The sequence below is a fragment of the Denticeps clupeoides genome, chromosome 8, assembly GCF_900700375.1.
Source record: "Denticeps clupeoides chromosome 8, fDenClu1.1, whole genome shotgun sequence".
Classification (NCBI taxonomy): domain Eukaryota; kingdom Metazoa; phylum Chordata; class Actinopteri; order Clupeiformes; family Denticipitidae; genus Denticeps; species Denticeps clupeoides.
This window is the reverse complement of record NC_041714.1, coordinates 12581996-12598423: the sequence shown is the minus strand read 5'-3', so window position 1 is coordinate 12598423 and position 16428 is coordinate 12581996. Positions and strand designations below refer to the sequence as shown.

General features: G+C 38.0%; 1 protein-coding gene across 2 annotated transcripts in view; it reads left to right on the top strand.

Moving 5' to 3' along the window:
• grid1a (glutamate receptor, ionotropic, delta 1a) overlaps positions 1 to 16428 on the top strand; it is a 211424-nt gene that overhangs the window by 130297 nt on the left and 64699 nt on the right. For both annotated transcript variants that reach the window (XM_028989988.1, XM_028989987.1), the window contains exon 4: positions 10796 to 11001. In XM_028989988.1, the coding sequence (XP_028845821.1) occupies positions 10796 to 11001 (206 nt within the window). The remainder of the gene's footprint in view (positions 1 to 10795; positions 11002 to 16428) is intronic.

The window sequence follows — 16428 nt, the reverse complement described above, 5'->3', positions numbered from 1 at the left end:
TGTTCCTGCTGTGCCCCTATGAACTTGTTATTAATGCATTTGAAAGGCGTTGTCACTTATTATTCATATATGACACGCAGCCAGGTCATGTAATAATGCTTGCTAAAAATCCCAATGAACTCCACAAACATCATGCCCAAGACATAAAATAACCTGTGATATGCAGCTTTTCATGTTCATTTTCATTCGTGCATTATTCATTCATTTCCTGCATAATTAATTTTGTGCAAATTACAGCTAGATGCATATTCATGATGTGCAGCGACCGCTTTATTCACGATGACCCCTTAATGCTAATCAAAATTGTATTAGTAGACAAGAATGTTTCTTAATTCATGACTGACGTGGTCTCTAGGTCTCTAGTTGAGATTACGTCCAGTTCCACTGGACTCCCAAAAATCCAGTTTTGCCATGCTTACACCTATTCTCCATTTAACCTTAGACAGCAGTTGTTTTGCTTTTAATATTTCACATTAGTAGGACTTAGTTGTGTGTTTGATTGCAGGCAAAACATAAGGAACATCTGTATTTTAAATGTGGACCATGAAAATTGATTAACTGGTTTGCAGCAGTGATGTTTTCACTTTAGCACGTTCTGTTGCTCAGTAATTAAGGAGCACAGAGGCTCTAATGAGGATGTTTGCACCCATGTTGTACTGAAAATGAACTTTGTAACTAATTACATCATTTGATGCTATTTTTGAAGCGGCTGTGATGAATACCTGACGTGCCCTTTGCTTCATTACGCTATGAAAATCCACAGTTTGAACTGACAGTAGTTAGCATTTCAAAGATGGGTTTGCTGCAAGCTGGAGAAAGATGACGACCCGCTTAATCAAAGAAGAGGAGGAAATTGTCTGATTTAGATGACTAAGTATGGGCAACTGTTTGAGAGAATCTACAAATGAAAAAAAGATGAGAGGGTGATAATGAATTGTCATTTTCAGTTTCTGATGGGATGACTTTGGAATGTTGATATGTGCACTTGCGTGTGCTGCAGTACTAATGATGTCAACCTACTGCTCATCATTATGTCTGCAAGGAGGATCCATTTTAGGGGGGGCAGATCCACAAATTTGATAAATTCGCTTTCGTTTTATTACAAGCATAGCTTTGACCAGGGGTGTCTGGGGACCCCTTAGGACACAACTTTGTGTTTCCCTGCAACTGTAAAAAGTGTAGACTGGCTAAAATTGAAATAATCTGTCATTTTAGCATTGATGTAGTGTAAACAAACCAGGTTACAGCAGCTTTGATTGTTTTTTTTTTATTTTGTCAATGATAAAATATTCGGTGTGACAGATTATTTTAGTGTAGGGACCAAATGCTTGTCATCAACATGCATGCATCATTCTGTTTCAAAAAGAAGATTTTTTAACTCTACAGTTAATATCCTGCCATACATTGTACTATAGTACACTGCAGAGACGTCAACGACACTCTTGCTGGGCTTAATCAAGTAATTGCAAGTTTATATTCCTGTCATTGCAGATCCAGCACAAGCATTTCTTCTTATAACATAAAGGTAGTCACACACACACTTTAATGGCCATTCCACATTTGGGATATGTTATTTGTGCTCTGGGGATTTTCTCCACTATCAGATCCAAAGGGGAAGAAATTAGAATTTAGACATTATGTGGTTGTTAGTTACTAAATGACATATTGCTTGATTTCAAGTAATTAATAGGGATATTTTAAAGTATGATATTTTTAGAAGGCATAATAAACAGATACATAAATTAGTGGACTTCTTTACAGCAAGTGATGTGGTGATGATTAACACAGGTCATTTCAGACTCATTATTATGGAGCTTATGGTACAAATGAATGCATTTGAATACAGGGATAATGACCTTTCTTAATTGGTCCCCAAGGACAGAGGGGGGTGGGTGAACATGGTGGAGGATTGTGCAAGGTGAGAAATTCAGTGGAAAGAGAACAAAATGTGCCAAATAGGATTTCATCAGGTGGGGGGACAAGTTTTTCTGAAAAGGAGTATATTAGTCAGTTAATTAAATTTGTAAAAATTCAGAATCATTTCTAATAAGATCACAATCACAGTTTTCTCCTCCGAGTGTGAGGGGCAGACAACATTGTCACAATACTATATACACACTAATATACATATATGCGTGGATCTTATAAGACATTGATTGACAACAAAAAAACATAAATTGAATATGTTGGCTTAACTTGAATGAAATATTTTGGAAATGGCCAGACTGAAAAGTGGTCAACACTTACTGTTGGAAATAATTGGTTACATCCAAGTCAATCCCACTGGCCCAAATATAATAAAGATGTAAATCAGGGTTTAATTCCTTTATTCTATGCTTTTCATTTTTTATTCTTATCTTTTTCACACAACTGGGACTCAACATGCTTAAAAAACAAACCTTTGTAATTAGGTCCATAGTTCCACCTTTTCTCATCAGTGCATTATACTGTATTTATAAGCCACAGGACACTTAAAAATGTAACCTCAGTTGGTGTGATGAAAAATTTCTCTTATAGTCTTAAATGAAAGACCAAGAGTAAGGAAAGCAGACCTTGTCCTTAAAATAATGTGTGTAAATATGTATGTATATTTGCTTTTAAAAATACAGAAAATTGACTTTTTATTCCACTCCGGGTCATAATGAAATTCATGATTGACATGATGGTGTCATCTGACCTGTGCTCAGTTTACCATTTAAAGATGGTGTTTTTGTGGAGTAGTAATTGAACCAGAACGTTCTGTTTCAAATTGGGTTGATGGAGACAGCCATATCTAATAATTTCAAAGCACCGGTAAACATTCAGTCCACACTGATGTGTTTGCTGAGTAAATCTGTCAGACGATGGTTTGACTTTTAAGGTTCTGTTTATTTATTGCTTTCAAGGTATCAATCTGTAAAATGAGTCTTTGTGTGTCTAGACAGGTATTTCAAAATATCTAGCTCAGTACAAAATGGTATTATCTATACATACAGGGGATCCAGAAATTCACAGAACATCATTTTTTCCACATTTTGTTTTCCACGTTGTTTGAGTTTACTTGAGGTTTTGCAAATGTATTAAAAATATATTAAATATATTAAAATCTATTCAAGAATTAAATAAAAAAAAAATAGCCTGTGCTCAATACTTTACTTCGATGCACCTTTGGCAGCAATTACAGCTTCAAGTTTTTTGATTATGATACCACAAGCTTGGCACACCGAGGCCAGGTTTGGCCTGTCCTCTCATGCTTCCATCAGGTTGGATAGGAAGTGTTTCAAGGACATTAACAGAGTTGTCCTGAAGCCATCTTTTGATATCTTGGTTGTGTGCTTAGGGCCGTTGTCCTGCTGAAACATGAACCGTCACTATGGTCTGAGTTCAAAACATCCCCCCACAGCATGATGCTACCACAACCATGCTTCACTGTTGGGATGGTATTGGTCTGGTCATGAGCGGTGCATGGTTTCCTCCAAACGTGACACCTTGCATTCACATCAAAGAGTTCAATCTTTGACTCATCATATTGGAGAATTTTCTTTCTTGTGGTCTGAGAGTCCTTCAGGTGCCTTTTACTATGGAGTTTCTTCCTTCTGGCCACTCCCATACAGGCCTGACTGGTGGATTGATGCAGAGATGGTTGTCTTTCTAGAAGGTTCTCCTCTGTCCACAGAGGACCTCTGGAGTTCTGACAGAGTGACTATTGGGTTCTTGGTCACCTCCCTGACTAAGGACTTTCTCCCCAGATTGCTCAGTTTAGGTGGCTGGCCAGCTCTAAGAAGAGTCCTGTTGGTTTTGAACTTCCTTCAATTATGGATGATGGAGGCCGCTGAGCTCATTGTGACCTTCAAAGCAACAGTGTACAGTGACATTCAAAGGTCTGTCACTTAGAAATGTCAATAATTCATAATGATAGTACATTTTTTTTCTATGTTAATAATATAGAATAATTGGCAAAAAAAGAATGAGCAAACATTTGATGATGCACTAGACACTCAACTAGTTTGAATTTGGCCAGTTGAATTGCTTCTTTCATTGCAAAAGGGTTTGCAGTGACAAGCTTACATTAATGAACATTAGCATCATTCCATTTCCAGCTACTTTTTACAGCATTTCCAGACATTTACAGCATGAACAATTTTATCAATTGTATGTTGGATGTTTTTTTAAATGACCCTTAGCTTTTTAAAGGTAGTCTGTATACATATATCCATATAATATGATTATTGTCACGTCGGCGAGCTGACGAGGGAAGGAAGCACAAAGGCGGGATGGCCATAATGGCCGCAGATTGCCGAAAACAGGTGAAATAAAGGAGAGAGCGAAAATCAGCCCGCAGGCGTGTGGAGATTGCCAGAACTCAAAACACTATCAAACAGTTGCAAGGTCCACAAAGAATGTCGCAGCACCGACTGGCTGCTTCACAGTGCCTTTTATCCACTGTCTTGTTTGGGCACAGGTCAGTCCCCAGGTGCCATCAATCCTGACAATTATGGATATATAATATTTTATAATTTTTTTTGTGGTAAAAATGTAATATGAATCTATATAACCCCTGGAACAATAACCACAGGTAATTTAAAAATAAATAAATAAACAAACAAATAAATAGTAAAAAAAATGTGTGTGTGTGTGTGTGTGTGTGTATATATATATATATATATATATACACACACACACACAAAAACATTAGTATTGAGAAAAAACATTTCCTAGATTTGTGAAGGGGTTAAAATGACAGATCTGAACACTTTCGATGCCATGTTTTTTGGCACATTCCTGGCTTTAAGCCTGATTAGTTCTGTTCAGCTTGACAAGCCTCAGCCATTCCATTTGGGTATCCCTCAGCCAGTCTGTAGACTGTTTACATGCCAAATCCAAGATTAGAAATTGCACTAAATTTTTTTAGAGGCCACTTTCATTTTGTTTGCTCAGAGAATCACACATGCTTACACACACACACACACACACACACACAATCCAGTGCCACATATGAGTAGCCCTGTTAAAACTGCTGGAACATAGTCAAGGGTCAATGGAATGATTGACAGAGGAGAAAAGTGAGACTTGAGGCGCTAAAGGATTGAGGTAATCCTCCTCCTGTGCCATTTGCAAATAATTTTTTTTCCATCCTAAGTGTTGCCAGGTTATACCTTTTTTGCTCTGTGCACTTAATTGGCACTTAATTTTAATTGGCATTCAATTTTAGCACTGGTCATTAATATGTTGGCAGTTCACTGAATAAACATCTTGTTGTAAAGAAAAAAATACTTGAAGCTCAATTTAAAAGGATCATGGCACTTCACAGACAGAAAGCAATTTATTTTGCTTTCTCCGGTTTCGTATACTACCTTTTCCTTGACTTGATTCTATCTGTGCTGTGAATTCATTCGGTTTCATTGTCAGTCAGCAGTCCCCCCACCCCCAACAACAGATTTACTCTCAGCCTCTTAAAATTATGTTCCACCTGTCACCAAGTAAAAAGAAAAAAAAGCAAGCAAACGTTTTTTTTTTTTTTTTTTTTTTACAATAAAAATGCCACTCAGTGCTACTTCATGAACAACAGAAAGTGAGGATCTTAATTAAAATGTTGTTCTCTCCAGACATTCAGGGCAAAATTAGCTGTCAGCTGTCAGTATACAGCAGGCCTTAGTATACTGAAAGACAAATGCTGGGCGCTTTCCACTGTGCTGTAAGCATTCACATTATTGCAAAGAAAAAGTGAAAGTGGCTCATTGCCCTTTCACTTCAACCGGAAGGAGGTAAAAGCTTCTCTTTGAGGCAAAATGTTGGGAGGAATTATTTAGTTCATTATTTAATACATTTTTCATATTAATACTAAATTACTATTTGTCTCAGACCTAGTTCTTACACTACTTTTAGCTGATGCAATTATCCAGACCAATTCATAGCCAATCTATATTTACAGGTTGACGTCTTGTCAAGACATTAGACTACAACTAGTGGCCATCAGACGGGATCAAAATCAGAAAGTAAAACTGTCTGGACCCCCCCATCTGGTTGGTTGAAGACAAATTCCGGTCTGGATTTTGACTTTTTTAATATGAAATGCCTATTCGGCAGACCAATTAAATACGATTTCAACTTTATGTCTATCAGTGTCCATCAGGGGCACATGTAGACATACCTAGCCCACAAAAATAAGTACAGATGATAATAATACTGTCTGCACACAAATACTATTTTTTCTGCCCACAAATACTATTTTGCCGCCTCTCAGCAGCATAAATAAATAAATAAACATTCTGTCAACCGGCATTTTCGTGTCTCACAGCATGACTGTGTGTCTTGGTGTCTGTATGTGTATCTTTCTACTCATCGAGGATTATGTATGCCCTTGTGTGTCTTGTCTAGCTGTATTAAAAGTAGATATACAGTGTGTGTGTGTGTGTGTGTGTGAGTGGGGGGGTAGTGCTGTTATCCATTGCAGCAGAACCTTGCGTGACTCACAAAGCCTCCTGAGGAGATACAGAGACAGTGTGAAGCAGCACACTCTTCAAAAAAACACTGAGCAAGACGCATGGAGACATCTCTAAACAGAGTGACCACGCTCTGTGCACATCATCACATTTTCTGTGTGTGTGTGAGAGAGAGAGAAGTTGTGAGGTGGAGTGAGATTGTCCCCATTTTACTGCAGGGCTGGCCCATCTTACAAGCCTTATGACTGCAACCAGGGTGTCAAGAAGGACACGTCCTTCTGCAACCAAGATCATGTCACACTGACACCTAAAGTGTTTCATACCCTGAATGTTCTTTTAAGACACGCTGTACTAAAGCATGTCATTATCACAGAGTGTGTTGTGTTCTTTTTAGTTGACAACTGCAAGAGAACATTCAACATTCCATTTTAAAAAAGATCTTCATCCGTACTGCAGTTTCTTGTGTCAATTGCTTTGATCTGGTTTCATCCAAACCAATCAGAAGAAGACACAAAGGAGTCCACAATCAGGGGCGTCAACATGCTGACAGGATGATATTTTTTCTTTTTTAATGGTTAGGACTAGAATTGAGTGGCGGGGCCAGGAAATTGTCAGTGGGGTGGCCAGGGTGGATATGTGATCATTTTGGGGTGGCTTACACGTCTCACATAAAAACACAGGACTATTTAATCCTTTAATGCTGTGCGTATCATATTTTTTTGTATACTATCTGGTGCTCGTCGTCTACATTTTGCACTACAACAATTCTCGCATACAGGGAGATTTTGTTGTAAATACGTCAATGGTCAATTTTTTTAATGGATGTTATATACATTCATACAATGGTCCACATTACGGTGTTTTGATGAATCAATTATACAGTTTACATATTAAAATGTGATATTTATAACAAATAATTACACTAAGAATTTATAAATAACTAGGAGGTGGCATAGCATGGTGATATTTGTTATTGTCTGAAGTGTCAAATACAATACAAAAAAATAGACTTGCAAATTATTATTATTATTAATTTTTTACACTTGTTTAAAGATAGACTAAAGATAAAAAAAGAATTTTCTGTCCATCATTTCTTGGTTTGAGGCATTAAAGGGTTAAGCACCTAAACCACACACAAATGGTGGAAAAAAATTAAATAAGTGCCGTTGTTTGAGTGGAATAGCTTGGCCACACCTACTCAGATTTGCTCATAAATGTAATAGCACACCTTTTCATTAAAAAAATTGCACACAACCCGTAGACCACATCGAGGAAAGCCACATGATTGATTGAGTTAATGATGCAATTCCAAAACGAAAAGTAGATAGAATCCTAAAAACATGTTTTATTTGTTTAATTTTGAGGATAAATGGAGACAGAAGCATATGATTGCTTTGATTTATTGAACTAACTTGCTATATTCTAGTTATGATATTAGTGATGGGCATGTAATTGTAATTGCTATTTTGATTTTAATTGGGTTCCAGATAGTAAGTAAGACCGGATCACTCTACTCTTTTGCTTCCATTCATACACACACACACACTGACGCACACAGACAGGCTGAAAATGTGATGAAGTGCTCCATTTGAGCGTGGTCACTCTGTTTAGAGGTGATATGTGTTGGCTCAAGAGAGTATGGTCATGAAGTATTATAGTCAACACTCGTGCTTGTCAACATACTTAACTGAAAACTACCTGCAATGAGTCACAGTTTCTATTAATACAGGCTGTTGCTTTGTCGAAAACTCTGGACAGTTATTCAAGTTAAGTAGGAGGCTTATTGGAGGCTCTAGAAATCTACTTTGCCTTTTGTCTTCCACTGCATTTACACTAATATCTGTAGCTTTTGTGTTTTTCTCGTTAGTCCGTACCGTTGGTTCCACCCACCAGCTTGTATTAATAAAAACCTCTTGTTTCAGCCAGAATGAAGCATTTCTTCCTCTCAGTTCAGCAAAAGCTCGCCACATTATTCAAATGTGTGCAAAGTCACAGTTCCTTTACATTTTGTCAAGAATGAGTTATTTATACTTTTTTTTCACTTTTAACAATATCTATGTGAGAACATAGTCTATAGGCCACTGTGAATTTAGAACAAAGTCACCAGAATTTGAAAACATAATCACCAGAGGATCATCACAATCTATTTTAGCATTTCCCTCACAATAACTCATCACCTGACGATGGTGGCTAAAAATTGCAAATCAATTAAACATTGCATAAAAAAATAACATTTAATAAAACACATTTACAACATGCGAAACACTTTTACCAATGATTTAAACTAATTTACAAGCAGCATATGACAAGCAAAAGATATATACTACAGACAAAAAGTTTGTGTTTCTGACCATTAACCACATGAGCTCAACCTGAACCAACCAGGTCAAGATTTAAAGCTACAGACCTGTCTGTCTGCTAATAGTGGCCCTTAGCCTTGAGCTTGAGCATTTCAGACTCTGCTGCCATAATGTGTAATTCTTTCAGCATTTTTCTCATGCGCTGCTGTCTTTAGTAGAGAACATAATACATGTAATATTGTTGATATTGTTGATTAACTAAATGTGGTTTGCTAAATAAAAACTACTAAAATGAGTCTTCATTCAAAAAGGAGACTAGATGTTATTTGCTCTAATTTAATCATGTTATTAGTATTATGCAGTATTTTTGTTTCCTGTGTCTCCCATCCTGTTGCACAAATGACATCACTTTCTCAATCTCAATTTGCAGCATTATTTATATTTCATAATTCTCAGCAGATTGCTGTGAGAAAAAGTGGCCTTTGGACACACCTTCTTTACAATGAAGTAGAAAAGAATACAGAATGTGTAATCAAAGAACATAGATCAAAACAGAGCGTCTTCCTAGTTTGGAATGGATGTATTGAGCCTATAAGGTAAAATTAATATAATAATCAAATAAACGTTTTCATTTGTGAAAATGTGACTAAAATTAAATATAGTTTTTGTCTAGTCTACTATTTACTATGTGTAAAATAGAATTGTATTTCAAAAAAGACTAAAATACTATATATACAAAACTAGACAAAAAAGTAGTCATTCAGACTAAAATAAGACTAAAATGCTAAGATTTAGTGACTGAAACTTGGCTAGACTAAAATGAGTCTGGACTGCAGTCATGCAGACTAATAAAAACTAAAGACAGGTTCCAAAAAAAAAATATTTAATGATTACCTCCTATAAAAACTAACCGAGTTACTGAGTAAAATCAACTAACTGAGTAACTGGTTGCTAGGGAAACTAGGGTAACTTAAAATGTTCAAATATAGAAAAAATGTCTCCTCCTTGATGAAGTGTCAGATGATGAGTGGAGCTTAATCAAATATGAATTGTTTGTTATGTAGCCGATGTGGATAAAAACTTACTTCCAGGGCATTGTGTACATTTAACATATTCTTAATATACATAAACATATACATTTTTAATTCCAAAAAAAAGTTTATATTTCCACTGAAAAAAAAGGTTACTTTTAAACTGGCAATTGCAAAGTTTCTCCTCTGCGTGTGTGTTTGTGTAATTACCCTCCCATCTCTGCCTCTGGCTGGCTTACCATTAAGTCTAACTCAACCTTAGACAATCATCATCCTTTATACGCTTTGCTTCTGGTTGGATGAAAACGGCTTAATTACATTAAGGAGTCACATCTTAAGTAATGATAACAGTTTAACAATGGTGCACTTTATTAAAGACTCAATCTGATGTTACCCAGACATAAAGAGGCATGGCACAATAGAGGCTCAATAGGCACAATATTGTAGTAGCCTAGTGGTAACACGCTCACCTATGAACCAGAAGACCCAGGTTCAAATCCCACTTAGTACCATTGTGTCCCTGAGCAAGCTCCAGGGGGACTGTCCCTGTAACTACTGATTGTAAGTTGCTCTGGTTAAGGGCATAACTGTAAAATGGAAATGTAGAAGAGACTCAGCCCACAAGGGAATATCCTTTTATACATTTGACTCCCAAAAAGTTTCCACAGACTAATCAGGATTTGCCCTTTCATGTCTCTGCCTTGTCTTTCTTGTCATGACACCTCAAGCCATTATCTGGCTTTTTGACACCTCTTATTTGGGGGATGTCGTAGCTTGACAAAGATACAGGTGGGGGACATTCGCGAAAGACAAAAGCACAAAATGCCAGAGACCACTTAGATTACCTGTTACTTTTTTCCAGTAGTGCTGTTATTTCCATCACTGAATAACGCATCATCACACTTATTCTATTTATGTTCCAGTTTATTGCCTTTGGGATGATCCCTCATTTCTTTTTAACATGTAGTATTGAAGAAGTATGTTTTTCCTGTCCCAAGTACAACTTGTTCTCTCCTGTCATCTTCTTCCTGTTCTCTCTTAGACATCCGAGGCATGCAGGGATTTTTGGACCAGGCATCTCGGCTTGGTTTGGATGTGTCCCTGCAGATGGTCGACCGCAACGTCAGTAAGGTGTTCTCCACCCTCTTCAGCACCATGCGCACAGAAGAGCTGAATCGCTACAGGGACACCCTCCGTCGGGCCATTCTGCTCCTTAGTCCCCGTGCTGCACAGGTCTTCATCCACCAGGTAAGGTACTACGCAGGGACCAATTACTGCCAACACACTGTAAACCTTTACACTAATGCTAAGGCTTCAAGTGAGTGATGTGTTATGTGGTTAATTGGAAGCCTGACCAATTTGAAATCCTGTGTATTTTCATGGCATATTATTGGCTCTGCTCTACTTGAATCAACTCCACTATATATGAAGATATAATACTTCCTCATGTTGCTCTGAGAGTTCTGTCTTGAGTGCATTTTACCCAGAACTATGCATCTGGGACCAATTAGTGTCAAGACATCCTTAGACTAATGCTAAGACTTGCTAGTGAATGATCTGGTATGTGGCTGATTGGTTAATTCAGGGAAATTCTAACTAGCCTGGATGACATGACTTGAAATGGGGCTCTTTTATGGCATGTTACTGGTTTTCTTTCCTGAAGAAGACTTACCTAATACATATAGTAGGGATGTTGCATAAAAAAGTCTGGTCTTCTTTAATGCAACACAAACAAGATAATTCAATAAAAGTAGCCCCCTTTAAGGAAAAAATAAGCTGATAGATTCAGATGTTCTCCATTGCTCAAGCTATGGCCTCGTGGTGGGGGCCTCTTGGTTGGGGTGGCATCACGGGCATCGGCAAATGTATTTTTTTTGCAAGTTCCAAGACATGCTGACTTGACATCATGATTGCATGGGCACTGATAATTTTTCTATTCCCCGTTTGTGGGGAGAAAGGGCGCTTTCATTTTGTGAGGTGTGCCTGCTGCTTGGATTTTTGTTTATTAAAATCCTCATTGCTCCACGATGTCAAGCTTCTATGCCTCCCTCAGGGTCACATCACTGTGCTGTGTTTTTTTCCAATATTATATCTGCTCAGTTCACTTGGAGCAGAAGGAATAGCACAACAGTATCAACCTTGTACTATATTTGTCTACCCCTTAACCTGACTGCACATATATGTGCATTCTGTTAAAATGTTCTTAATGAAAATTGCTTAGTGTTTCATGTCATGATACAAACAATTATTGACTTTTTGCCAAAGAAACGTGAGGGCCTAGGTGCAGATAAATTCCACACAGTGTTTAATTAACAATAGGTCTAACTGACACGAAGGGGGAGTGGATACAGGAAAGAGATGGGTAAACCAGTGTGCTACCACACAAACCAGGACTAATTTAAAATACCGCAACCCAGAACACTGATGCAGGAAATAATTTATAGGGAAGGTGTCAGGCGTAGGGAATCAAGAAGGGGTGTGGCTTGCACTAAGTGGCCAGGAACTCTAGTCAGATGTGCACAATCCTTGTGTCAAAGTGCTTTGGTCCAGCCAACTAACACTTATGTTCGTGAATATTACTGACATAGGTCAGGATCTTAAGGATGCAGGATTGATTAAAAACTGGTTTACAAAATTAAATATATTGCTGATGAAATTTGTTATTCACTATTTTTATTATTGTTAGCTTTGGTTTGCATGATTTTTGCTTTTTTCAGTTTTTTGTCTCTTGCTTTGTCTTCTTCTCAAATTTGGCAATTTCCCCCTGCATATAGGTTTAAGATCAAATCTAAAGGGCTGTTGTGAATTGTTTTGAGTTGTGAAATAAAAAGCAATAGCTTGAATCTAAAATCACACACACATACACAAACACACACACACTTCCTGCTTTATCTCATCAGATTGATCTGTAGAACTGCATGTCGGAGCGGACATGTGAGCAGCCCCTTGTGATGTGACTTTAGCTGAGAATAAAGAGACACATCTGTCTTCCTTTTGAGTGTTTTGTAAGAAGTACAAGTGATACTCTCAAGGTTGTATTTCCATTGTTCGATGAATTGTAGATTATATACTGATCAAGCACATCTCAACATGCTGGTTTCATTGACTGGTAGGAAACGCTCACTGCAAAACCTCACTCACTAACATTTCTCAGTTTAATTAGTAAACTGATTAGTTTAATTAGTAAAAGTAATTAGTAAACTGTATTATGGATTTGAAATTTAAATTGTGATTTGAGACCCAGCAATTTTCTTTTAATGTCAAGCCCAAATTTACATAGAAGTCCCAATTCTGCAGCATGGTTTAAATACTACTCCCATAAAGCAAATCTGAACACTGATGTGAATGTCCCCAAATGATCACAGTCTCAAACTCAAACTGACCGGCTCAGAGGTCGCTGAAGAACAGGTCAGGGACAGAATTATCCCCCACTTGCATCTAATTTCCTTGCACCTTGTCTGAATTGCAAATATGCAGCATGTCAGATTTCTTATTGTTGCTTTAAATTAAGTGTCTGGGTTTTTGAATATGTGATGTGTTATAATATAGACATTATCGATGCAATGGTAATTATGCTTAATGCTAATATTGCCATTTTAAACTAAATGTTGAGATTTTTTTTAGAACTCCTTTGTTTCCCTTGCCATTACAAATTTTAGTTCAGTGTGAGTGAAACTTTTAGATCAGACCGTGGCAAAAAGTGTTTTCTGCCAGCCTTATGAAACATTGCTATTTTAACCATGAAACTACAGCCACATTTGTTTCACCTAGCCACAAGCAAGTCAGTTTGGCACGGTCGCATCCATTTTTTTCCCCTTTAAAATTGTATTTCAGGCTTGCTTGCTCGCAATATCTTTTTCAGCCTCAATTCATCTGTTTATATGGTTACACTTAAAGCATGCCAATCTGTTGTGGCTATTGCAATTCTTCTTCCCATTTTACAAACAAGAAGCTGTGGTATTGTAATTTTCCGTGTGTTAGATGTGGATAGGAGCACATTCAGTGGATGTTTGCCAAAAACTATGGGACACCGGGGACACGGGGCACACTAGCGGCTGGCGTCGGGAGACGTTGCTCGGTGGGCCGAGTGTTGAGAATGCAGCACTCACCTCTGTGTATTGGTAGAGAAAGGAGGCGGGTAGTAAGTTGTCGGGGCTGAGATTGACCGGGCGCCCCCTGGCGCCTGGGAGGAGGAACAGCAGTCGTGACATTCTCTAATAATTAACCTGTCTAGTATAAAATTTCTGTACATTGTAACAAAAACAAAATATTATTTGATTAATTGAGTGGCATTACAAGATAACAACAACAACAATTATAATAATGTTGATTGTTGTTTTTATTATTATTATTATCATTGTTGTTTTATTCCACTGCCCAGAATTGGCCTTTTTAATCAAAAGCAACCTAATTAAAAAGATCACAGCTATAGAGCAAAGCCAGTTAACCAACTTACTATTAAAATGCTATTCCTAATATGGTGTTAAACCATATTAGGTACACCTCCCTGCTGAGACTTTTCCTGCTTAATAGAGCAATTAAATTCATATAACCAGCTCTGGTGTATTCTTATTCCACTGGACGTCTGTCTGTGATAAGAACATGATGGACTTCAGAGATCCTTTTCTTGTTTGAGTGGAACTGAAATCTCACCTGCTTCAACTAAAGGCATGGAACTGAAGTCTGATGGGTCTTCTTGTGTCCTAGGGTAGTGGCAATTATAACCTCGAAATAATTAGTTGCTTTGTGACATATGAAATTGCTTATAGAAGGTGAATGTTGGTGTTCTGTCACTCTGGGCTTGATGTGAGCATCATTATAAGTAGTTTTGGTTTCCATTGCCCCTTAAATTAATAGGATTTATCGAACATTTATACAATTAATAGGACTTATCCAACATTTGTGGATAAAATGCTCTTGAGGTCTTTGGAAGCTTTAGGGAAATTACACTCATAGCATTTTCTGAGCCTCTTGAATTATTCATATTCCATTGGGTTTCAGAAGTTAATGTCGGAGCTGAGCCTGCCTGTCTCTTGATTGTGTTGATTGTGATTTGTTGCCGTAGTGGTATACAGCGGTTGCTAATCTGAAACCAAATCGGAATGTTCCGCATCGGCTGCTATCGCAGCATGTGTTCAGGCTAAATGCTATTTGGGAGGCAGCTGCCATGCTTCATGCTGCCATATTGCTTTATTGTTAAATAGATTAACCGACTTACTCAATGGCAGCTGTGCATATGGGATCTGCCAGGCTACTCTATAGGCTTCAAGAGAAAAGTGGGCTGCTGCCCTGCGGTCTGATTATGATGGGTAATGAATTCCTCCTTATCAGGTTTGCGCCGACTTAGCAGGAACCAGCAACACAGTCGTACCTCGTACTTCTTTCAGAAGTTTCAGCGAAACAGCCTGAGCTTGATTTACAGCATTTATAATTTTGTTAATGCACAGACATGTCATTATGTAACTTATTTAAATGTTACATGTAGCACCAGGTTCATGCATGTAGCTGAAATGACAAATGCACTAATTTCTCAACATATATGAGACCCATTGACAAAAATTCCATTGCTGCAGTTGTATTTGTACTAGAGCTACTATATCAGAAAAATTTCCTTGGTGATAACTGGATATGTGTGAGCCTTGTTAGTAGTTAGTATGTGTTAGTAGTTAAGCATCATATTGCTCCTTGTTTCTTATGTTACAGAATATTAGCAAACTAAATCCAAGAAGGCACTTTTGTTTGTGTCCAGTTGAGTCAGGAATGTGGCGAAAAAGAAAGGATGCAAATGCATGACTCTGAAATGCAGGGATTTAATATGAGCAAATGAACAGGGAGACCTGTTCATTTGAGACCCTCACACAATGAACATACACACTTGAAATAGCATATAAGACAAATGACAAACAAGGACAGGACACAGCTAGGATACATTTACTTTACTCATAATGGATAAAACAAATCAAGGCAATCTGGGAGCATAAGTAATGTCAAGCAACAATGAAACTGTCAGGATTATGACAGCACATTCTGCTCAAGAATCCTTCAGTGCGACGCCGGGCTCTGAATCCCATTGTTTTCTATGGAACACCACCTGATGTGGTGCTGCAGCCGTATTGACGTACAAACAAAAGAAACGAAGTGTTGAAGTGGTGCTCATACCAAGACGAAGGAGAGGTTGATTACAACAGTGATTAGAAGATGATTAAAGGGTGGTGCTCAGTAATTAACCAAGCTTTCATTTAAAAAAAAAAAAAACAATTGCTCCATGTTGCTTTAATCCCTCTGAGGAGACAGTTCCTCCCGGCCAGTAGTGGCACTCCCTCCCACGCCTGAGCAAATCACCAGTTGTCTCCCCTGGACGAAGGACTCTTGGTTCCCTGGTTTCCTTCTAGGCTTGCTTTTTCCACAACGCCACAGGCGTTGACACCCGTTCCCAGTCTTGGGTGGGGTCACAGATGCCTGTCCCCCTGTTCCCCTGTCCCTGGTTTTGCACGAGGTGTAGAGGTGCAGGGTTTTCGGAACTCTGACTGGAATGGCTGGTTGTGGACGGTCCTGTGCCCCACTTCTTCTGCTATTCTTAGTCCAACAATGTCACACCTTAGTATAGATGTGCTGACACAGACCGGGTTTTTGTATTTGCATTGTCTCATGAGGCCCCAATTTTGTTTTTACTGT